At 46.8% G+C, this 25,447-nt stretch overlaps 1 protein-coding gene across 1 annotated transcript; it reads right to left on the bottom strand.

The window, feature by feature from the left end:
• Nucleotides 1-3,234: 3,234 nt before the first annotated feature.
• On the bottom strand, nt 3,235-21,307 carry GRPEL1 (GrpE like 1, mitochondrial). Its single transcript, XM_068543483.1, has 4 exons — nt 21,198-21,307; nt 18,628-18,790; nt 17,200-17,281; nt 3,235-3,889 (listed from the first exon to the last, which is right to left on the bottom strand). Exons 1-4 carry the CDS (start codon nt 21,290-21,292, stop codon nt 3,543-3,545), a joined length of 687 nt encoding a protein of 228 aa, XP_068399584.1. The 5' UTR covers nt 21,293-21,307; the 3' UTR covers nt 3,235-3,542.
• Nucleotides 21,308-25,447: the final 4,140 nt, after the last annotated feature.

The following is a 25,447-nucleotide window of genomic DNA, read 5'->3' on the forward strand; positions in this document are numbered from 1 at the left end:
CCCGCAGGGTTAACGGCGGCTGGCAGAGCGCAGGTCCTGCCTACCACTGAGCAGAGATGGAGACCGTGCTACGTGTCTGCAGGTGTTCCAGCCAGTGTTCTCACCTGGGGTTCCTGGACTGGCAGCCTCGGCATCCCCTGGGAACCTGCTCGAAATTCAGGTACTCGGGCCCCGCCCCCGTCCTCAGAAACGCTAGGGCTGGGGCCCGTGGAGCTGTGTTTTTACTGGCCTTCCAGGTGACCGGGATGCAGGCTGAAGTTTGAGAACTACTGGCTTTAGCTACTCTGATGTCATTGATTTTCTACATCAGATTCCTAGTTTGATGAGGTTTTAACTTTAGTCTTATTTTTATATAAAATGATTGATTGCCAGACTTTCATGAAGCTTGAGAAGCAAAAGCTCCCTGTAAATGTGCGTGGCCCTGGCTGAGAGCTGTCAAATGAAAAAAACTTTTGTGTTTAAGCAGGTTTTCAGTATGTGTATCTTTTTTGATGGTATGAAGAATTTATTTAGGCTTGACTGTTTTTAAACAAACAAACACCATAATGAATGTATAATTTATGTTAAAGTATTAACGCTTCGTTACAAGGGAAATGTAATTTTACGATTGGTTGCCTCTTATCCCATCAACTCCAGCTATTACTGTCACATTAGTCCTTACCCTGCTGTTAGCTCGGAGCCTTTAAATTTCTATATTTAATTCTCATGATAAATTAGTCACCATAATCCCATGGAATTAATTAGGTCTTTTCAGAATTTAAACTCTTTGAGTCACAAAAGGTAATCAGCTATTCAGAATAATGCTCTGGGTGGCCAACATTCCGAGAATGTATTAAAACCGAAATTCTGCCTACTGTTCTTATTATTTCCCTTTTACGTATTAAACAGGTTGAGAACCAAATAGTGTCACTGCTTGCTTTTTACCGCCTGCCCCTGGAGCCTTAGCTTTTCAGTCTCATAGATGCTATGAGCCAGCCTTCAAAATCAGGATGGGGGACAGTCAGCCCGTGACGTCATAGTGTGGCACTAACGTGTCACACCAGTTTTTCCTCCAAACTGTGAGGAGTTAAAATAGATATTTCAGTTAGTTAAGCAGAAAACCCTTCACGCCACTCTCCTTCCCTGAAAGAAGCGGAACACCCAGAGCTCTCGTGGAGCCAGGCCGGGAGAGCCTAAGGTGAGTAGACAGCGTGCCTCTGTCACCTACACTGTGCTACGAATCCAGGCCGCGATTACGCAAAACCCAGGAACTCGACGACGGTGCCGGCCCACGGGTCTTTAATTGCCAGTGTCAGTGTGTACAAAATTAAATGTTTTCCTGTTAGCAGTGACTGACGACTGTGGATGAGTGAAACAGTAAACAAATAGCTGATCACCTTTAAGCGAGACCATCTCTAGGTTTAGCGCCTTTTTGCAGGCGCAGCTCTAGGTGAAAAGGGATGGGAGGGGACTGCACACGTTCACAGAAATTAATTTGAAAATTACTTTTTAAAAAAAAAATTATTTTATTTTTTTATTTTTGGCCGTGTTGGGTCTTCGTTTCTGTGCGAGGGCTTTCTCTAGTTGCGGCAAGCGGGGGCCACTCTTCATCGCGGTGCGCGGGCCTCTCACTATCGTGGCCTCTCTTGTTGCGGAGCACAGGCTCCAGACGCGCAGGCTCAGTAGTTGTGGCTCACGGGCCTAGTTGCTCCGCGGCACGTGGGATCTTCCCAGACCAGGGCTCGAACCCGTGTCCCCCGCATTGGCAGGCAGATTCTCAACCACTGCGCCACCAGGGAAGCCCCGAAAATTACTTTTCTTATTCACCCTCATTTTACAGATGAGTCCAGGGAGGCGAAAGGCTGTGCTCACAGCCACAGTGTGAAGAGCAGGCGTACCTCTCGGCTGTTTCTCAATATGCTGTACTGCTGCCTTTAGTTCCGGTCTATGCCCTTGACCAAGTTATTTAAAGCAGCTTAAAAGAAAAGGGGGAAGGGCTTCCCTGGTGGCGCAGTGGTTAAGAATCTGCTTGCCAATGCAGGGGACCGGGAAGATCCCATGTGCCGTGTACCAACTAAGCCCGTGCGCCACAACTACTGAGCCTGCGCTCTAGAGCCTGCGTGCCACAACTACTGAAGCCCGCGCGCCTAGAGCCCGTGCTCCACAACAGGAGAAACCACCGCAGTGAGAAGCCCGCGCACCGCAACAAAGAGTAGCCCCCGCTCGCCGCAACTAGAGAAAGACTGCACGCAGCAACGAAGACACAATGCAGCCAAAAGTGAAACAAATTTATAAAAAGGGGGGAAATTTCTTGAAATGGTATAAATTGTAATTTTAATTATGGGAATATTACCTACACCTTTCAAATCGACTGCCCACCTTTTTTGTGCAGTAAATCGAAGTAACAGTGTTGACCTTTAACCCTAGAAGTACCTCTCAGAAGCAAAGCTAGTGGAAGGTTACTTTTTTCCCTCGTTTTTAAGAGTGCCTCACTCACTCAACTTTTCCCCTAACGTGAGGAACGGAGGGTCCTGCGGCGAGTCACAGGCTCAGCGCCTGCCGGTCGTGTGTCCTTGCTGCTGCTCCCGAGTGTCCACGGTCCCCTCCCGGGACAGAAGCCAACACGTTTGCGCGTGTCAGGCACACAGCTGCAGGAGTGAGCAAAGACCCGGGAAGCTAAGTCACACTTCGCTTAGTAAGGGTCTCCTTGCTCTCCTCCACCAAAGCACAGAGCTAGCAGAACGTAGGAAAATAAACAACAGGGCTTTAATCCTCTGAAATAAAATTTTAAATTTAACATTTAAAACATACCAAGCACGCAGTCCTCAGATTTCTAAGAAAGTCCATCTTACTAGGGAAAGTACCTTCTGATCATTAGTAACTAGTTGGGTATAGATTTATTAAACCTTTCTATACAGAGACGAACAAACAGGACAAAAGTAACTGAGCGTGTCAAATTCAGTTACTGGCAAAATAAGGAGGTGAGGACGTTAGGGTGTGCCTGCGGGTCTCACATCTCCCAAAGCCAGAAGATGATCGCTCTTAGCAGCGAGCCAGTAACTGATCATGAACGAACTCAAATATGTTCTTCACCAAGGGCATCGTACAACTTTTCTTAGCAAGAAAAATGTTTAAACTCTTGCCTTGCCTTCACTGAGTGACGGGTGGTGGGCTAAGCAGTCCAGGAAGTCGCGTGCTACAGTGAGACGCAGAGGACGCAGTGCAGCCGGCGCAGCCAGCTAGCAAACAGCAGGATTCCTGAAGACCTTTTATTCACTTGAAATACTCTGACGTCCCCCGAGTCTGAGCAGACACGGTGTTTTTCCCGATACCCTAGGGTCCAGTAGCGTCCCGCCGGCCTGTCCCGTAAGCGCGTGGAACTAGTAACTCCCGAATGTTCATTAACGCAACTGTGCAACTGGCTTACTTCCTGTCCAGCCACTGGTCACTAAAGCCTGGCAACAAGGTTTAGGAAAAGGTCAAGCGCACCCGCAGACGAGAAAAGATGAAGCGGCCCGAGTCAGCGAGTGATCCTAACAAAGCCCCGGAGCCCGTGAGGGCCGCTACGCCTCCTTCACCACCCCAACCAGGGCGGGTCTCAGGGTGCGCCCGTGCAGCTTGTACCCCACTTTGTTAACGAGCGCCACCATGCCCGGCTCCTTGCCCTCAACCGGCGTGTGGAACAAGGCCTCGTGCTCGTAGGGGTCGAACTTGGCCCCCACAGGGTTCAGCTGGAGTAAGCCGTGCTTCCTGAACACCTTCTGGATCTGGACCTCAGTCATCACGAGCCCCTCGTAGAGGTTCTTCAGGTGCGGGTTATCGTCTCTAATCTCCTCCTTTGGGACACACTGTGTTGCCTTCTCCAGAATGTCTGCCACCTCCAGCAAGTCCTTGCAGAAGCCCTGAATGCCTACACGAAGTTAAAGAAGAACAACAGCATTTGCATTCCGTATCAACTGCATGGGCAACTCAAAACTATAAGCCCTGTTTATGTCACACGTGGGCTATTTAATGACACCTTTTCAAATCACTAATTTGCCCTAGAATTTCAATGGCTGGATTAAAAAACAGACAAACTTTTCTGGGGTTTAGACAAAAGCCAATGAGGAATAAAGACCAGCAGCGGAAAACCTGCAGAACCACCATCAGTCCTGCTCCAGGCTAAGAGGACATGCAAACCCCGGAGCACGTCGTTCCCGCAGACAGCAGAGCCAGGAAGGGGCCCAGGTGGCCGCCTCAGCTAAAGAGCATGGGGCCTGGGGCCACATCCCTGGCCATCACCGAACTGCCCGTGTGATCCTGGTTAACCTCTCCGGGTCTCAGCTTCTTTGGTTATAAAACAGGGTAACAGTACCTAACACAGTGAGGCTATGAGGACAAAACCACACACACTCAGAGCACCTAGAACACTAAGTACTCAATACACGTTAGCAATTATTTGGCACCGTGGGGTAAAAGTTACCGGGACACACCCCAAGCCTTAACCTTTATCTAACAAAAGAAATAACGTGTTAAAAAACTTCGCATAAATACAGACGTTTGTGGTTCCAAGACAATGCTTCAGCTGCTGAACGAAGGAGGTCAGGGCGCGTGAGAGGCCCACATGGGGTCAGCTCCCCTGGCCCGCCCCACCCTGGCCCTGTCAGTGCAGCAACCGTGAGGCTCCAGCGCGGCCCACTCAAGGCTTCTCGGGTCTTGAAGGCTGTGCGCTTTGAAGGAGGCAGCGCTCGTTTTAGGCTTTACCCTTTCACACAGGGTTTTCACCCCACTGCTTTAAAATGAAATTAAAATTCCACCTATCCGATAAAGATGGGAGCGTCTATTAACGATTAACCCTGTGCTAGCTCCCGGGGAATGTCTGCCCACATGGAACGTATGGTCTCTGAGACATGCAGGAAATGGTCACACAAGTGGCAAGTACAATCACAATCATACTTACACAAGGCGCACTCATGAGTGCTGAGGACAGATTAACCTAAGGGACGCGGTTCGGCAGGGTAGGCGGAGGAAGGTTCCAGGAACCGAGGCCTGGAGAGTCGGGAGGGAGCCACGCGTTGGAGGAACTGAGGGCGGCCAGCCTACCAGGAAGATGCAGACCCAGAGTAGCTGAAGGTTCCAGATGGGGCAGTGGAACGGGCAGAGGTCTGCTGTGGCCACTCTGCCTGGGGTGTGGAGCAGGGATGCAAGCGCTGAAGCTGGCCTGGACCAGAGCAGAGGCAGCAGAGACAAGTGGATGAACCAGAGTCCAGGCATCACCACTCACTGGAAGGGAGGGGAGTGGGCTTGAGGGAGGAGAGGGTAGTTCACATGCCTGACCTAAACACCTGGGTGGGCAACGGTATCATTTACTCAAATGAGGAAGAAAGGAAGCACAGGCAGAGGGGAGAATCCAGTTTAAAATACCCGTGAGACATCCAGGTAAAGACATACAGGACTAGAACGCAGAAGAAATGTCTGAACTGGAAAGAGAACCTGTGCGTGGATGCCATTCAGACCCGTGGGAGGGCAAGTCAGCAGGGGAGACGGCGAGAGGAGGAGGGGGGGCCTGCTCCGAGCCCTGAAGAACCCAGACACGCGGAGGGCGACAGACACGCAGCCAGTGCAGGGGATGACCAGAAAGAGGAAGAAGAACAGGAGTTGAGGTGACTGCATCCAGGAACGAAGAGTGTTCCCAGAAGAAGTGAAGTGCCGTTGTTAAGGGGCCCGCGAGGGGAAGGGTGGGGCCCGCCATGGCAGCCTCTTGCTGGGTGCCGCCTTTATGAGCTCTGGGGGTGCCAGTGCCAGGGGGCTGCCCACACGCGGAGGTGAGACTGAAAGCAGAGCCCCCTCCCCGCGGCCGTATGATCCACGCCACTGCCGCCGACTCTGTAAACTCAGCAGCGCGTGCAGGACATCCGAGTGGAAACGGGTGCTCCCGCGGCGGGGACAGGTCCGGCCCTCGCTGCTGTGGGCTTTGTGAGCACGCACAGAGGCAGGGCCGGGGTCTGGGCTGCCCCCACGGCTCCCACGGCAGGTCCCGGCGCACGACTACTCCGGTCCTGGTACCTGACCTCTGGATCTGTGCTGGTGGTTTTGTGCACAGAGCACCTGAGGGACCCCAGGGCCGACTGCCTGCATTCCCACAGCGCAGGCGGGGCTGAGGGCAGTGTGACAACAGCGCACTTCGTGAGCCCGCACAACGGGTGACAGATGGCATCACAGAGCACACTCCCTGGTGGATGGCTCTGGTGGAGGGACGGTGAGTGGCTCCCCTTCCAGCGGGAGCGCTCCAGTCCTGCCCGCCCCACAAGGCAGCTCAGAAACGGATCTGGGGGCCTCTATTCCAACAACCAGGGAGCAGGACCTGCCCCCAACAGGGCTGTGACAGCCACAGAGCAGAGAGGAGGCCCCGCTCAAATCCAGTGCTGACTCTGGTCCCCACACCACCAGTCACACCTCCTATCAAGGGGATAATGGCCAGGACACGATGAGGAAAGAGGCGGCAGGCATCCACACTAAAAACAGGCCTTGGGCCTTCCCTGGTGGTGCAGTGGTTAAGAATCCGCCTGCCAATGCGGAGAACATGGGTTCGAGCCCTGGTCTGGGAAGATCCCACGTGCCGCAGAGCAACTAAGCCCATGCACCACAACTACTGAAGCCCGTACACCTAGAGCCTGCGTGCTGCAACTACTGAAGCCCACGCGCCTAGAGCCCGTGCTCCGCAACGAGAGAAGCCACCACAATGAGAAGCCTGCGCACCGCAACGAAGAGTAGCCCCCGCTCGCCACAACTAGAGAAAGCCCGTGCGCAGCAACGAAGACCCAATGCAGCCAAAAATAAATAAATAAAATAAAATAAATAAAAAACTCACTACAAACAACAGTCCAGGACCAGATGGCTTCACAGGCGAATTCTACCAAACACACAAAGATCCTATACCAATTCTTCTCAAACTCTTCCAAAAGACTGAAGAGGAAGGACACTATGAAGCCACCATCACCCTGATACCAAAACCAGACAAAGACACTACCAAAAAAGAAAATTACAGGCCAATATCTTTGATGAATACATATGCAAAAATTCTCAACAAAATATTAGCAAACCGAATCCAACAACACAAAGATCATATACCACGACCAAGTTGGATTCACCCCAGGGTCATAAGAATGGTTCAACATATGCAAATCAACCAATGCGATTACACCACATCAACAAAAGAGAAGAGGGCTTCCCTGGTGGCGCAGTGGTTGAGAATCTGCCTGCCAATGCAGGGCACACGGGTTCGAGCCCTGGTCTGGGAAGATCCCACATGCCGCGGAGCAACTGGGCCCGTGAGCCACAATTACTGAGCCTGCGCGTCTGGAGCCTGTGCTCCGCAACAAGAGAGGCCGCGATAGTGAGAGGCCCGCGCACCGCGATGAAGAGTGGCCCCCGCTTGCCACAACTAGAAGAAAGCCCTCGCACAGAAATGAAGACCCAACGCAGCCGTAAATAAATAAATAAATAAATAAAAATTTTAAAAAACCAAAAAAAAAACAAAAGAGAAGACAAAAACCACAAGATCATCTCAGTAGATGCAGAAAAAGCATCTGATGAAATCCAACAACCGTTCATGATAAAAACTCTTATGAAAGTAGGTATAGAGGAAACACCTCAACATAATTAAAGCTATTTACGACAAACACACAGCCAACATAATACTTTGGTGAAAAGCTGAAAACCTTCCCACTAAAATCTGGAAAAAGACAAGGATGCCCACTTTCACGACTTCTATTCAACACAGTACTGGAAGTCCTAGCCACAGGAATCACACAAGAAAAAGAAATAAAAGGTATCCAAAATGGTAGGGAAGAGGTAGAACTGTCATATGCAGATAACATGATACTATATTTTGAAAACCCTAAAGACTCCATATGAAAACTACTAGAACTGATAAAGGAATTCAGCAAGATAGCAGGATACAAGATTAACATACAGAAACTGGTTACATTTCTTTACACTAACAATGAAATATCAGAAAAGGAATGTAAAAAAAAAAAAACCTCTTAAAATCCCATCAAATAATACTTAGGAATAAACCTGACAAGGAGGTGAAAGACTTACATGCTGAGAACTGTAAACCATTAGTAAAGGAAACTGAAGATGATTCAAAGAAATGGAAAGATATCCTGTGCTCTTGGACTGGAAGAATTAACATTGTTAAAATGGCCATACTACCCAAAGCAATCTACAGATTTAACGTGATCCCTATCAAATTACCCATGACATTCTCCACAGAACTAGAACAAATAATCCTAAAATTTATACGGAACCACAAAAAACTCAGAACTGCCAAAACAATCCTGAGGAAAAAGAACAAAGCTGGAGGCACAACCCTCCCAGACTTCAGACAATACTGCAAAGCTACAGTAATCAAAACAGCAATGGTACTGGCACAACGACAAACATATAGATCAATGGAACAGAATAGAGAGCCCAGCAATAAACCCACACACCTATAGTCAATTAATCTTTGACAAAGGAGGCAAGAATATTCAATGGAGAAAAGACAGTCTCTTTAGCAAGTGGTGTTAGGAGAGTTGGCTAGCCACAGGTCAATCAATGAAGTTAGAACACAACCTCTCACCATACACACAAATAAACTCAAAATGGCTTAAAGGATTAACCAAGATGGTGGAGTAGAAGGACGTGCTCTCACTCCCTCTTGCGAGAGCACCAGAATCACAACTGGCTGCTGGACAATCATTGACAGGAAGACCCTGGACTTCACCAAGGAGGAAACCCCACGTCCAAGGACAGAGGAGAAGCCACAGTGAGACGGTAGGAGGGGCGCAATCAGAGTAAAATCAAATCCCATAACTGCTGGGTGGGTGACTCACAGACTGGCGAACACTTATACCACAGAAGTCCACCCACTGGAGTGAAGGTTCCGAACCCCACGTCAGGCTTCCCAACCTGGGGGTCCGGCAACAGGAGGAGGAATTCCTAGAGAATCAGACTTTGAAGCCTAGTGGGAATTGATTGCAGGACTTCTACAGGACTGGGGGAAACAGAGACCCCACTCTTGGAGGGCACACACAAAGTAGTGTGCGCATCGGGACCCAAGGGAAGGAGCAGTGACCCTGGGGGAGACTGAACCAGACCTACCTGCTGGTGTTGGGGGGTCTCCTGCAGAGGCGGGGGGTGGCTCTGTTTCACCGTGGGGACAAGGACACTGGCAGCGGAGGTTCTGGGAAGTGCTCCTTGGCGTGAGCCCTCCCAGAGTCTGCCATTAACCCCACCAAAGAGCCCAGGTAGGCTCCAGTGTTGGGTTGCCTCAGGCAAAACAACAGGGAGGGAACCCAGCCCCACCCATCAACAGTCAAGTGGATTAAAGTTTTACTGAGCTCTGACCGCCACAGCAACAGTCAGCTCTACCCACCACCAGAGCCTCCCAGCAAGCCTCTTAGATAGCCTCAACCACCAGAGGGCAGACAGCAGAAGCAAGAAAAACTACAATCCTGCAGCCTGTGGACCAAAAACCACAGTTACAGAAAGATAGACAAGATGAAAAGGCAGAGGGCTATGTACCAGATGAAGGAACAAGAAAAAACCCCAGAAAAACAACTAAATGAAGTGGAGATGGGCAACCTTCCAGAAAAAGAATTCAGAATAATGACAGTGAAGATGATCCAGGACCTCGGAATAAGAATGGAGGCAAAGATTGAGAAGATGCAAGAAATGATTAACAAAGACCTAGAAGAATTAAAGAACAAACAAACAGAGATGAACAATACAATAACTGAAATGAAAACTACACTAGAAGGAATCAATAGCAGAATAACTGAGGCAGAAGAACGGATAAGTGACCTGGAAGACAGAATGGTGGAATTCACTGCTGCGGAACAGACTAAAGAAAAAAGAATGAAAAGAAATGAAGACAGCCTAAGAGACCTCTGGGACAACATTAAATGCAACAACATTTGCATTATAGGGGTCCCAGAAGGAGAAGAGAGAGAGAAAGGGCCAGAGAAAATATTTGAAGAGATTACAGTCGAAAACTTCCCTAACATGGGAAAGGAAATAGCCACCCAAGTCCAGGAAGTGCAGAGAGTCCCATACAGGATAAACCCAAGGAGAAACACGCCAAGACACATAGTAATCAAAGTGGCAAAAATTAAAGACAAAGAAAAATTATTGAAAGCAGCAAGGGAAAAATGACAAATAACATACAAGTGAACTCCCATAAGGTTAAGAGCTGATTTCTCAGCAGAAACTCTACAAGCCAGAAGGGAGTGGCATGATATACTTAAAGTGAGGAAAGGGAAGAACCTACAACCAAGATTACTCTACCCGGCAAGGATCTCATTTAGATTTGATGGAGAAATCAAAAGCTTTACAGACAAGCAAAAGCTAAGAGAATTCAGCACCACCAAACCAGCTCTACAACAAATGCTAAAGGAACTTCTCTAAGTGGGAAACACAAGAGAAGAAAAGGACCTACAAAAACAAACCCAAAACAATTAAGAAAATGGTCATAGGAACATACATATTGATAATTACCTTAAACGTGAATGGATTAAATGCCCCAACCAAAAGACATAGACTGGCTGAATGGATACAAAAACAAGACCCATATATATGCTGTCTACAAGAGACCCACTTTAGACCTAGGGACACATACAGACTGAAAGTGAGGGGATGGAAAAAGATATTCCACGCAAATGGAAATCAAAAGAAAACTGGAGTAGCTATACTCATATCAGATAAAATAGACTTTAAAATAAAGAATGTTACAAGAGACAAGGAAGGACACTACATAATGGTCAAGGGATCAATCCAAGAAGAAGATATAACAATTATAAATATATATGCACCCAACATACGAGCACCTCAATACATAAGGCAACTGCTAACAGCTATAAAAGAGGAAATAGACAGTAACACAATAATAGTGGGGGACTTTAACACCTCACTTACACCAATGGACAGATCATCCAAAATGAAAATAAATAAGGAAACAGAAGCTTTAAATGACACAATAGACCAGTTAGATTTAATTGATATATATAGGACATTCCATCCAAAAACAGCAGATTACACGTTCTTCTCAAGTGCGCACGGAACATTCTCCAGGATAGATCACATCTTGGGTCACAAATCAAGCCCCAGTAAATTTAAGAAAACTGAAATCATATCAAGCATCTTTTCTGACCACAACGCTATGAGATTAGAAATGAAATACAGGGAAAAAAACGTAAAAAAGACAAACACATGGAGGCTAAACAATACGTTACTAAATAACCAAGAGATCACTGAAGAAATCAAAGAGGAAATCAAAAAATACCTAGAGACAAAAGACAATGAAAACACGATGACCCAAAACCTATGGGATGCAGCAAAAGCAGTTCTAAGAGGGAAGTTTATAGCTATACAAGCCTATCTCAAGAAACAAGAAAAATCTCAAGTAAACAATCTAACCTTACACCTAAAGAAACTAGAGAAAGAACAAACAAAACCCAAAGCTAGTAGAAGGAAAGAAATCATAAAGATCAGAGCAGAAATAAATGAAATAGAAACAAAGAAAACAATAGCAAAGATCAATAAAACTAAAAGTTGGTTCTTTGAGAAGATAAACAAAATTGATAAGCCATTAGCCAGACTCATCAAGAAAAAGAGGGAGAGGACTCAAATCAATAAAATCAGAAATGAAAAAGAAGTTACAACAGACACCGCAGAAATACAAAGCATCCTAAGAGACTACTACAAGCAACTTTATGCCAATAAAATGGACAACCTGGAAGAAATGGACAAATTTTTAGAAAGGTATAACCTTCCAAGACTGACCCAGGAAGAAACAGAAAATATGAACAGACCAATCACAAGTAATGAAATTGAAACTGTGATTAAAAATCTTCCAACAAACAAAAGTCCAGGACCAGATGGCTTCACAGGTGAATTCTATCAAACATTTAGAGAAGAGCTAACACCTATCCTTCTCAAACTCTTCCAAAAAGTTGCAGAGGAAGGAACACTCCCAAACTCATTCTATGAGGCCACCATCACCCTGATACCAAAACCAGACAAAGACACTACAAAAAAAGAAAATTACAGACCAATATCACTGATGAATATAGATGCAAAAATCCTCAACAAAATACTAGCAAACAGAATCCAACAACACATTAAAAGGATCATACACCACAATCAAGTGGGATTTATCCCAGGGATGCAAGGATTCTTCAATATACGCAAATCAATCAATGTGATACACCATATTAACAAATTGAAGAATAAAAACCATATGATCATCTCAATAGATGCAGAAAAAGCTTTTGACAAAATTCAACACCCATTTATGATAAAAACTCTCCAGAAAGTGGGCATAGAGGGAACCTACCTCAACATAATAAAGGCCATATATGACAAACCCACAGCAAACATCATTCTCAATGGTGAAAAACTGAAAGCATTTCCTCTAAGATCAGGAACGAGACAAGGATGTCCACTCTCACCACTATTATTCAACATAGTTCTGGAAGTCCTAGCCACGGCAATCAGAGAAGAAAAAGAAATAAAAGGAATACAATTTGGAAAAGAAGAAGTAAAACTGTCACTGTTTGCGGATGACATGATACTATACATAGAGAATCCTAAAACTGCCACCAGAAAACTGCTAGAGCTAATTAATGAATATGGTGAAGTTGCAGGATACAAAATTAATGCACAGAAATCTCTTGCATTCCTATACACTAATGATGAAAAATCTGAAAGAGAAATTATGGAAACACTCCCACTTACCATTGCAACAAAAAGAATAAAATACCTAGGAATAAACCTACCTAGGGAGACAAAAGACCTGTATGCAGAAAACTATAAGACACTGATGAAAGAAATTAAAGATGATACCAACAGATGGAGAGATATACCATGTTCTTGGATTGGAAGAATCAACATTGTGAAAATGAGTATACTACCCAAAGCAATCTACAGATTCAATGCAATCCCTATCAAATTACCAATGGCATTTTTTACGGAGCTAGAACAAATCATCTTAAAATTTGTATGGAGCCACAAAAGACCCCGAATAGCCAAAGCAGTCTTGAGGGAAAAAAATGGAGCTGGAGGAATCAGACTCCCTGACTTCAGACTATACTACAAAGCTACAGTAATCAAGACAATATGGTACTGGCACAAAAACAGAAACATAGATCAATGGAACAAGATAGAAAGCCCAGAGATTAACCCACGCACCTATGGTCAACTAATCTATGACAAAGGAGGCAAAGATATACAATGGAGAAAAGACAGTCTCTTCAATAAGTGGTGCTGGGAAAACTGGACAGCTACATGTAAAAGAATGAAATTAGAATACTCCCTAACACCATACACAAAAATAAACTCAAAATGGATTAGACCTAAATATAAGACTGGACACTATAAAACTCTTAGAGGAAAACATAGTAAGAACACTCTTTGACATAAATCACAGCAAGATCTTTTTTGATCCACCTCCTAGAGTAATGGAAATAAAAACAAAAATAAACAAATGGGACCTAATGAAACTTCAAAGCTTTTGCACAGCAAAGGAAACCATAAACAAGACGAAAAGACAACCCTCAGAATGGGAGAAAATATTTGCAAATGAATCAACGGACAAAGGATTAATCTCCAAAATATATAAACAGCTCATGCAGCTCAATATTAAAGAAACAAACACCCCAATCCAAAAATGGGCAGAAGACCTAAATAGACATTTCTCCAAAGAAGACATACAGACGGCCACGAAGCACATGAAAAGATGCTCAACATCACTAATTATTAGAGAAATGCAAATCAAAACTACAATGAGGTATTACCTCACTCCTGTTAGAATGGGCATCATCAGAAAATCTACAAACAACAAATGCTGGAGAGGGTGTGGAGAAAAGGGAACCCTCTTGCACTGTTGGTGGGAATGTAAATTGATACAGCCACTATGGAGAACAATATGGAGGTTCCTTAAAAAACTAAAAATAGAGTTACCATATGACCCAGCAATCCCACTACTGGGCATATACCCAGAGAAAACCGTAATTCAAAAAGACACATGCACCCGAATGTTCATTGCAGCACTATTCACAATAGCCAGGTCATGGAAGCAACCTAAATGCCCATCAACAGACAAATGGATAAAGAAGTTGTGGTACATATATACAATGGAATATTACTCAGCCATAAAAAGGAACGAAATTGAGTCATTTGTTGAGAAGTGGATGGATCTAGAGACTGTCATACAGAGTGAAATAAGTCAGAAAGAGAAAAACAAATATCGTATATTAACGCATGTATGTGGAACCTAGAAAAATGGTACAGATGAGCCGGTTTGCAGGGCAGAAGTTGAGACACAGATGTAGAGAATGGACATATGGACACCAAGGGGGGAAAACTGCGGTGGGGTGGGGATGGTCGTGTGCTGAACTGGGCGATTGGGATTGACATGTATACACTGATGTGTATAAAATTGATGCCTAATAAGAATCTGCAGTATAAAAAAACAAACAAAACAACTAATACTAAACTTTCATTGGGTTATTTGTATGGAAATATGTTAATATAAATGTTTCAGACATTACATGAAATTTCTAAAAATCTTGTATGTTCTGGTATAATGTTATAAGTAATAATCCTAGTTATTACTTTAAAATGTATATCTCAGAAATAACTAATTTTCTTGTCAACTGCATTATTATGAACTTTCATCAAATCTTTAACTGTGGTCATTTTTAAGTCTTGTCATTTACAGACAGTTCTGGGTGTACTCTGATGCTTTTGCAAGTATGTTCCTATAAAAGGGTTTCATCTTCAAGAAATTCATGGAAAAGACTCTGACAAGTACAGGTTTCTGGTAACTGACTGTACTGCTGAACTGAATGAATAAGCATTTTCAGAACTCTAATGAAAAACTGATGAACTCAAAAAAGTGCTAACAAAAGATCAAGATGAAAAAAAAAATTTAATTACATGGGACTGAGTGAACTGATGAGGATGAGTATAATTTTTGTGACTTTCTGTCTGAATTAAAAAAAAAAAAAATCCCACAAGGTCTCAGAGGCAAAGAATATACAAATCAATTTTCACTGCAAAGTAAAGGAGCTGTTACAGTGGAGGATTACTGGACTGAATGTCAATATTATAACATAGTATGAGTGTGTTTCAGGTTTGGTAATTGCAATCATTGTTGCTTTTGTTGTGGTCATCCATGTACAATGCTTGGTGTCAGTCTATTTATCTCTTGTAAAAATAAAATACAGTGTGTGTGTGTGAAAAAAAAAAATGGCTTAAAGACCTAAATATAAGACAAGACACCGTAAAACTCCTACAAGAGAACATAGGCAAAACATTTTCTGACATAAATTGTACCAATGTTTTCTCAGGTCAGTCTCCCAAGGCAATAGAGATAAAAGCAAAAATAAACAAATGGGTCCTATCAAACTTATAAGCTTTAGCACAGCAAAGGAAACTATAAACAAAACAAAAAGATAACATACAAACCGGGAGAAAATATTTGCAAATGATGCAACCTACAAGGGCTTAATTTCCAAAATATACAAACAGCTCATAAAACTCAATAACAAAAAACCAAACAACTCAATCAAAAAATGGGCAAAAGACCAAAATAGACATTTCTCCAAAGAAGACATACCAATAAGCACATGACATGGCCAATAAGCACAGACATGGCCAATAAGCACATGAAAAGATGCTCAACATTGTTAATTAGAGAAATGCAAATCAAAACTACAATGAGGTACCACCTCACACCAGTCAGAATGGCCACCATTAAAAAGTCTACAAATAACAAATGCTGGAGAGGGTGTGGAGAAAGGGGAACACTCCTATACTGTTGGTGGGAATGTAAATTGGTACAGCTACTATGGAGAACAGTATGGAGGTTCCACAAAAAACTAAAACTAGAGTTGCCATATGATCCAGCAATCCCACTCCTGGGCATACATCCAGACAAAACCATAATTCAAAAAGATACATGCACTCCTATGTTCACAGCTGCACTACTTACAATAGCCAAGACATGGAAACATAGAAATGTTCACTGACAGATGAATGGATAAAAAAATGTGGTATATATGTATATTCAATGGAATATGACTCAGCCACAAAAAAAAGAACGAAATTATGCCATTTGAAGCAACACAGATGCAACTAGAGATTATCATACCAAGTGAAGTAAGTCAGAAAGAGGAAGACAAATACCATATGACATCACTTATATGTGGAATCTAAAGTATGGCACAAATGAACCTATCTATGAAACAGAAACAGAATCACAGGCACAGAGAACAGACTTGTGGTTGCCAAGGCAGGGGGGTGGGGAAGGGATGGAGTGGGAGTCTGGGATGAGCAGATGCAAACTACTATATATGGAATGGATAAACAACAAGGTCCTACTGCAGAGCACAGGGAATTACATTCAATATCCTGTGATAAACCAAAATGGAAAAGAATATAAAAAAAGGAATATATATATGTATAACTGAATCACTTTGCTGTACAGCAGAAATTAACAACATTGTACATCAACTATACTTCAATAAAATTAAAAAAAAAAGATTTGTTCTCTGTGTTGAACTCGGATCTTATCAATAGTTTCCACTGTGAGCACCTAAGGTCTTACTGTGAACCTGAGGTTCTGCATCTACAACAAGGGGACCGGAAGCTCCGTCCCCATAGGTACTCAAATGGTAGCCTTCTGGGTAATCAACACAACACATCTGGGGTTGGGAGACGAGCCTCAGTGCCAGCGCCATTACCAGGTTTGTGCTGAATGGCAAGTCATTTCAGCCTCACTGATCTCGACTGTAAAAACGGGAAGGATGATGACAGAAACATACAAAGATGACAATGCAGACAGCGTCTGAGGAGGTCCTAAGTGAGACCAATGTTAGGGCTGCTCCAGCTGAGGAACTGAGCCTCACAGAGCTGACCTCCTAGTTACCTGCAGGCTCACACTGAGGTCTTTGTGTAGAAGAGCAAAGGATACGCTCCTCATTGAAGGAATCACGCTCACCACTCCGAGTGCGAGTCATAAGGGCAATTGTGCTCCTTCTAGACAACGGCTGACCCATCTCAGAAACTGGAGGGGGCGCAACCAGCAGGCTCCCCACCTCCTCACGGGGCTAATCACTTTGCCTGGCACTCTGATACCCCCCTTCCTTGCCCCATGCTTCCCCACGATCAATATCATATAATGTTGAAAGTTACCATATAGTTTCGCCTCCTCCACCAATTTTTGGCTCCTCTGCCGCAAGTTCTCACTATCTGCTAAAGCTCGCTTATATTTTTCCTTAAAAAAAAGAAAGGGAGAAAGAAAGACTGATTCACATGAATTAAATATGGAACAAATTCATAGGAAAGCAAATCTGACATAATAAACTCCAAGTCAAAACACAAGTAACAGCTATCATCACATTTGAGATTCTGGGTTACAGACAGCTGCTGCTTAATAAACAGAAACAAATTAACCTGCGTCACTATTTCCACCAAGTGGGGAATAAGATGGGCAGGTGTCGCATATTCATGTAGCCCCCAAGGCCATTCTCTCTCAGTGTATAGCTGGGGAAAGGACAAGGAAAAGCTTCTAGTTTCTCGTGGTTCCAATGGTTCTCCTCAAGGAAGGACCATTCATTCATTCCTCAGCAGTCTCCAACTTAAGGGAATCCTAGAACCCCGGTTAGGGGCTGACCCGCCTCAGTTCCCACACCCTGAAGAGAGGTTTAGGAGAACAACGAACCTGAGTGGACAGCTTTGGCCTCTACACCACAGAAGAGGAAAAACCCCATCAATGAACCTTTGGTATTGTTAACATTGCCCAGATATGATTCAGCTGAAACGTTTATTGTGTACTAATCATCTGAATTCTGGTATCTTTCTCATTTTGAACCAACTTTTCCTGTAATCTCATCCATCTCCTGGAATTTCTATTTTTCGTGTGCACCAGGTTACTGTGTTCAGCCTTCAGGCGATTCCAATGCCGTGGTTAAGAGCAAGGCCTCCCAGGCTCAGGCCCTCGCCCTGCCACTCAGTGGCCAGGTGACCTTTGGAAGTTTACCAAACCGTCCTGGACCTCAGTTTCCTCATCTGTAAACAGGGATATTAACGGTTGACTCACAGGGTTGTTGTGAGAACTAATATAAATAAAGGGATTAAAACAGCCCCAACACACAGTATTTGATATTATCATTCTTAAATGCTTACAGAGCTCGATTTGTGCCACTCATGCTTTTCCGCATGGGATCATAATCCATATTACTAATCAGTTCATAAAACTCCTACCTCCCTAGGAGAGCACCACGTGGCCGTACCTCTGCCCCCCACCCTTGTCCTTCCCTAAGACCAGCTTAAAGGGCCCTACTGAATAGTCCTCACCTGTAAAGACCATTTTAAGCCTTAATTCAATATAACCTAGGTAGCACACAGAGATGACCCTCAGGACAACCAGAGCCACACAGGATTTGGGTTCTATCCCTTCTCTGGTAGTAACTTGATGTAGGACCCAGCCGTAGTCCTTGGACAATGATGGGATTTGTCCGGCTTCCGTCTCTGTCGTCACGGAGGCTGGCCAGACGTCCTCGGAAAAGGCTCACCTGGAGTTCGAAAGACCACGCTCCCCACGAGAGCCCGCAGCCTTACCATGGTCTCCTTCAGCTGCTCTTCCAGCTTGGCCTTCTCTTCCATCAGTGTCTTCTCTGCAGAGGGCAGATCTGTCTTCTGTTCATTCTGACCCACGTCCTCCTCCAAGTTCTGGCCATTGTTCTTCTGCTTTGTAGCTGTGCACAGCAGCCGAGGAGAGGACCTAAAGACAAGTCCACATGCTAGAAGTTAAGATCATAGTTTTTCTGCTTCGTAAAGTCAGATGTATGACTTCAGAAATCAGAGCGGATTTAAAACTATTTGCTACTGACTCATGGGGGAGAGAGGATTTACTCTAGATCCAATAAAGGCAAACTGCATATGACGTATAGAAGCTGTTTGTTGATATAAAGTCTTCTGCAACACATGCCTAAACTAATATGTCAGTGTACCAAGGCTATGGTACTAACCTCCTCTTCTCCCCACTTTAAACATCTCCTTCTGAGATATGGTCACCCAGACCCCACCACATAGCAATGCAGTAGCTACTACTGGAGGTGAGGCCCAGTGCTGATGCTGACTACAAAGCTAAGGGGCAGAGATCTTGCCCACAGGGTACTTGGGTCATGCAAAAAAGATATCTACACACAAAGAACCATAATGTGAGGTTGAAAGTGATAAAAGAGGAACCATGCACTTTGGGAGGCTGAGAGTAGAATATTTCTAGCTTTGGGGAAATGGAAGGCAATGAAACGGTTTGTGCAGCGGGGCTTTGAAGGATAAGTAAGAGTTCACATAGAGTCAGGAATGGACGAGACAGACCCACTTCAGGAAGAGGGAAGGGCTTGGACAAAGGCATGGAGGTTGGAAAAGCATGGGGATGGTATGTACAGGGGAAATACAAAGAGCTCTAAAACTAATGTTGCAAGAGACTTAAAGTATTACCCAATCTGATCCCCACATGAAAAAGGTTAAGTGATAAACTCAAGGCCACAAAGCCATTAAGGAATGATACACATCTCTGCACCAGGTCCAGTGGAGCTCTTAATTATGCCACAGTCCAACCTGAAAATAAACCACATGCGATTTCTTCCCAGATTAAAAAAAACTGCCTCGATGAACAGAGAAAGCTAGGAGTACACAGAACATATGTACAAGGATGTTTACAGCAACCGGAAACAGATCGCTGGTCAGAAGGAGATGGCTGAACAAGCTGTTGCTTCCGTGATCTGGAATACTGAGCAGCTACCAAATAGAATATGTTAAACTGCCATCTTTTGGCTACACCACGGGTGTACTGTGCAGGAAGAAATGCAACTTAGAGAAATGCACAAAACACGACCCTGCTTTTATAAACTCAAACCAGAAATCCTGTGTAGGTACATGTGTCTGAGGCCCGCAGAAAGCAATAAGAGGATTCATTAGTCTGTTACCCTGGGGTTGAAATGCAATAACTTTTTACTGTTATTTTTACTTTTGTGATGAAAAAAACCCTGATAATCTGAAAACTGAGTGTGCTGTTGTGAAGCCTGCCTTTCTTATCCTAGATGTCCTGACCTCTGGGTGCGACAGTCACCGCCCTTCTGCAGGTCACCTCCGCTCTACCGACCCTCCTGGAGCGCCAGAGGCTTCCGCAGCAGCCAGAGCGAGTCTTGCTTTGCTTTTCAGGGAGGGAGACGGAGGCTCCGGGGGCTCAGTTACTCCGAAAGCTACGCATACAATTCAGCTCTCTAGACTCCCCAACTTGAACCTCTTTCCACAAAACCAGCTCTCAGAGCAGAAATTCACGCTGTCCTGGCAATTAATTCCAGATACAAAAAAATCACAAATTACTTGAGCAAAGAGATCTTTTCACTCGGGCTTTCCAGGTGGGCTTGTTCCCACACAGTTCTACACCTTGTATCGGGCTGGAATCGCAGCTGCATCCCCGCGCACTACCGTAGTCCCCGCTGCCCGGCCCGGTCTCCCCATCACTCAAGCAGCTCCTGCGGGGAAAGCCCAGCTCCTGCTCTGCGCACCTTCTACCCAGCCTGTCTTCTACCAGATAACCTGGTTCTGGGAAGCTCCCCCAACGCAGAAGGTGCTAAGCACTCGCTAAACTAACTTACGAGGCTGGACTTTGAAAAAGCAGAAACCGCAGGTTTAAAAAAAAACACGAAAGAAGAAAAGCCAAGGTGAGGGCACTGCCTCGTGACCCCCGCCGCGGAGTCACCGCTCTTGTCGAAATAAGCCGCTGTCCCCACGGCGGGGCAGGCGCCGCTGCCCTTCTGACCTCAGGCTCCGGGGCACGCGGAGGTGGACGAGGACTCGGGCCGAGCGGAAGGAGCCAACGCGCCGCCGCCCCGCGCCCCGGGGACCCGCACACGCGGCCGCCTCGTGCCGGCCTGGGCTCGCGGGCGGCTCGGCGCGGCCTCAGGCTCGCGCGGGGCGCCGTCCCACCCTCCCAGGGCCCGCCCCGCGGGCAGCACGGGCAGCGAGGCCGCAGGGCAGCCCCGCGGTGTCCGCGCCCCGCGTTGGGGAACCGCCGCCCACAGCGCCCGGGCCGGAGCCGGGCAGGGCTCGGGTCGGAGGGGACGGGGGCGGCACGCGCACCGCGCCCTTCCTCAGCCCGGGCAGCCTGCGCCCCTTACCTGAGAGACAACGCCAAAGCCGGGAGGTTGTGCCGCGCCAGCCTCACACACCGAGCCGCCATCACTGCCGCCGGCACTGCGCGCGCACGGGGCATGCGCTGAGGCGGCTGGCCCGTCCCCTCGGCCACCAGGACACTCGCGCAGACTCTGTGCTTCCTTCCCCGCCCAACTACTTCCCCTCAGCCAATCCACCACCGCTTCTCCTCTGATGGACAGATCATACTCACCACTAATTGCCGGTCTTGGAGGCGCACTCTCCCCTCCCCCGGTGGGCGGGGTCTGAGGCCTTCCAGATCCCGAGAAGGTGAGGAGGTGAAAGGTGAAGGAAACCGTGGGAGGAGATTCTCCGCGGAGGGGCGTGGTCAAAGGAAGAACCAATAGGGAGGGAGCATGGGGGTGGGGCGCCGGAAGTGCGAGCTTGAGAGCGCAGAGAGGGGCTAGTCGGTTTTCCTGTCTGGTCGCGCGTTGCAGCTTTCGGGCTGCCCTTTCCTCTGGGTGTCGGCGGTGAGTCGGGGCTGGCATTTGCCCCGTTCTCACTTGCAGCGCGAGCTCCTGGAACCATGCCGGGCACCGGGCGCTCAGTGTGAGCTAAATGCAAATAGGCCAAGGACAAAAGCACGTCCACGGGCAACGGCAGGACTTTAGAAAAGTCGGTTAAAACAGTGTTAGGGGAGCACCGTCCGTCCCGCCTGTGGCTCCGCGGCGGCGGAGGAGGGGGAAGGGGCGAGGGCTGGTGGCCGGAGGGGACTCCGTCGCTACCTGTGAGTTTTATTAACGCGAAAACCAAAACCCAGGAAGGCGTTGATGCTGGGTGAGGGGAATTGGGTGTGTGTTGTTTTCTGTTTGCGCTCTTCTTTCACCTTCAGTTTTATCAGAGTAAAACACAAAGCATAACAAGATAAGAACAGCACCGAGGAAGGCTCTGGGGACACAGCCAAAGCTCATAAATCCAAATGTTTTCGTTAATCTGTCAAAGGTCAGTGCTACCGTATCATGTGCCACGAAGGACCCGAGGTGCTGGAAGAGGAGGTGTCCCTCAGCTGCTGTCCCTGCAGCGAGGCGCCCTGGGAGCTCTGGCGTGGCCCCTGCTTCAGCACTGCCTGGCCTGCTGTCTCTCCGCCAGGACGGAGGACTGGAGCCTGCGGCGTCCCTGAGATCCCGGGGCTGGAGCCCGTAGTGTCCCAAGTGCAGTGCTGCCTGCATGTCATATTTGGGGTTTTTTTTGTTTTTCTTTAAATTGATTAATTTATTTTTGGTTGCGTTGGGTCTTCGTTCCTGCGCGCGGGCTTTCTCTAGTTGCTGCGAGCGGGGGCTACTCTGTTGCGGTGCGCGGGCTTCTCACTGCGGTGGCTTCTCTTGTTGTGGAGCACGGGCTCTAGGAGCGCCGTCTTCAGTAGTTGTGGCTTTTGGGCTCTAGAGCGCAGGCTCAGTAGTTGTGGCGCACGGGCTTAGTTGCTCCGCGGCATGTGGGATCTTCCCGGACCAGGGCTCGACCCGTGTCCCCTGCATTGGCAGGCGGATTCTTAACCACTGCGCCACCAGGGAAGCCCCGAAGTTTTCTGTAATAAAATGTAAAACATGTCAGGGGGAGGGATTAATTAGGAGCTTGAGATTAACACACAGACACTACTATGTATAAAACAGATAACCAACAAGGACCTACTGTAGAGCACAGGGAACTCTGCTCAATATTCTGTAATAACGTATATGGAAAAAGACTCTGGAAAAGAATGAATATAGGTATACGTATAACTGAATCACGTTGCTGTACACCTGAAACTAACACAACATTGTAAATCAACTATACTCCAATAAAATTTTTAAAAAAATTTAAAACATGTCATGTTTCTCATTGGCTGTGACCTTGGGCAAGTCATTTAATTGCTCTCAGCATTGATTCCCTCCCTGTAGAACTGGGATTATATCATTTATTGTGAGGTTTAAAAGAGGTACAACTATTCATTTCCTAACTCTTAGGGCTCAAGGGAATCAGATGGGAATCCTGCTGTAAATAGCTCACAGTGCAGCATGGGGACGATCAACAGTGGTAGCCGCTGTGTCCTGAGACAGAGACAAGTACTGGCTGTTGCAGTGGCGATGTTTCTGGGACACTGAATCCCTGGTCCGTCCAGGACAGCCGAGAGGCCAGGCCCCAGATCTACTATTACATCCCAAAGGGCAGATTTTTCCGGAACAGAGGCCTGTCTGTGCTGCCACCTCGTGGCAGCATTGGGAACTACGCCCTTGGGAGCCTGCTCAGGTAGTTCCCTGAAGTCTGGAACTTCTTTGTCACCTCATTGCAAGTCATCAGCACGCGGAGATGAAGCTGCCTGTGTGGGAAGACTCCTGCATCAGCCCTTGGAATGAATTTCTAGCAAAGAGAGTGGGTGGCCCGGACAGGGGGTGCAGGAAGAGCAAGCTAAACAGCCCATGGTGACCCCAAAAAGGATGGGGCTGTGTTTAAAAGAAAATGTCCTCAGGAGAAGGTCGTGCAGAAGGCACAACAGCAGGTGGACTGTGGGTGTGATGCTCATGACAGCTGAGTGCCCACAAGTGCCAGGCTCCGTGCAGGTGTCCTCTCCTGGACCAGCCTGCCCTGCAGTGATGGGGGGATGGGGGATGGGCCAGGTTCATCACACTTGGGAGAAGGCAGAGCTCTTGCCTGTTTTTCCCGACTAATCCCAGCCCATGTGACCATCAGGGCCAGAACCCTCATCAGAATGTTGGCTGCTGCCACAAGGTGCATTGTCATCTTTATTATTATTATTATTGTCCCCAGCTGGAGCATGGAATGTCATCCTTTAACTCTGAAATAAGCAAATTAAAGAATATATATATGGGTATGATGGGTGTGGTGGACAGAATTCTAAAGGTGGGCCCAAGATACCCATCCTCTGGTTATTCAGTCAAACACCAATCTAGGTGCTGCTGTGAAGAGGCTTTGCAGATGTAGTTGGCGTGTCAAGTCAGTGACCTTCATGGGGAGTATCTGGGAGGCTTGACCTTGGTGACCCCTTTCAAAGCAGAGAGTTTCCTCCAGGAGGCCAAGGCAGAGAGCTTCACAGCATGAGAAAGACTCGAATCACTGCTGCTGGTGTGAAGATGGGCAGGGGAGTGAGAAGGTGGCCTCAGGGAGCAGATAGCGGCCCCCCTCTGGCCACCAGCGAGGATGTGAGGGCCTCAGATCTGCTGTCTCAGGGCACTGGACTCCATAGGCCATCTGCGCAGGTCCCCAGACCAGAGCCCAGCCCGGCCTTTTGAGGGGCATGACTTCTCTCCTCTCCACTTTATCTGTATTTGGGATCTCAGTACACAGAATGGAGTAACCATAAACCTTGTTCCCATTCCCGTCATGGGGTCTTATTCTTGGCCCACTTTTGTTTGTTCATTTGTTTCCGTGCTACAGGAGACCCCCACCAAATAAAAACCTCCACCTGGAGGAAACAGGGGCTCCCTGGTTAAGAGACTTTCCTGGAAGAGGGACCTGAAACCGGCAGCAGATTTCACTGACATTCCTCCCAAGCACACAGGCTCCAAACTGAAATGTATGTTCTTGGTAAGAAAATGCCACCAGAAGGGGCCACAGACGTTCAAGCTGAAATAACTTTCTGCAGAAAGAGCCAAATCAGTTGCATGAGGAACGAGCAAACACGTTAACTGGCAGCCGCTTCCCCGAGAGCATCTGAAGGCCAACAGCAGCCGGCTGGAACTAGTGGCCTCCAGGTATGACTCAGGTGTAGCCCTCGGCACCATCAGTTCCTCCCACAGAGACCCTGGAAGGGCAGGGAAGGAGACAGCAGCGGCAAACTCCCCAATCCTGAGGAGAGTGTCTTAAAGAGCCCTTGGACAGCAGAGAGTTTGAATCCGAGGCTGATTAAATTGTTCATCACAAGCCTACTGTGATTGGAACTCTCCTGTGTGTCGGTCGAATCAGCCATTAGCCAGAAGAAAAGTCAGAAGGGTGCAAAGCCTGAGAGTTGGCAGGAGGGACAGTTTCTCATTATAAAAATAATGGATGCTCATTATAGAAATGTTACAAAATGTAAATGGTAGGAGAGTATAGGACTATTAGCCTTTCCCTCCTGGGTTCCTCTTTCTCATCCCTGTTGGGACCTTGGGCACCTGCACTCTCTGTCTCCCCTTGACCCTGGATTGATCACAAACCCAGAACTAGAGCCAGAGGCATCTTGAGGTGACAGCCATGACCCTGTGATGAGCAGAGATGATTGGGTCTCTTGCCTGTATCACGA

Source organism: Eschrichtius robustus, chromosome 4 (genome assembly GCF_028021215.1).
Source record: "Eschrichtius robustus isolate mEscRob2 chromosome 4, mEscRob2.pri, whole genome shotgun sequence".
In the NCBI taxonomy this organism is placed as follows: domain Eukaryota; kingdom Metazoa; phylum Chordata; class Mammalia; order Artiodactyla; family Eschrichtiidae; genus Eschrichtius; species Eschrichtius robustus.

Excerpts from the sequence above, each read along its gene's own strand:
- GRPEL1 (XM_068543483.1), bottom strand. The coding sequence starts at position 21,292 with ATGCCCCGTGCGCGCGCAGTGCCGGCGGCAGTGATGGCGGCTCGGTGT. Across the intron at positions 18,791-21,197 it reads GCTTTGGCGTTGTCTCTCAG|GTCCTCTCCTCGGCTGCTGT; the intron begins GTAAGGGGCGCA and ends ACTTGTCTTTAG. Across the intron at positions 3,890-17,199 it reads GGAGGAGGCGAAACTATATG|GCATTCAGGGCTTCTGCAAG; the intron begins GTAACTTTCAAC and ends AACTTCGTGTAG.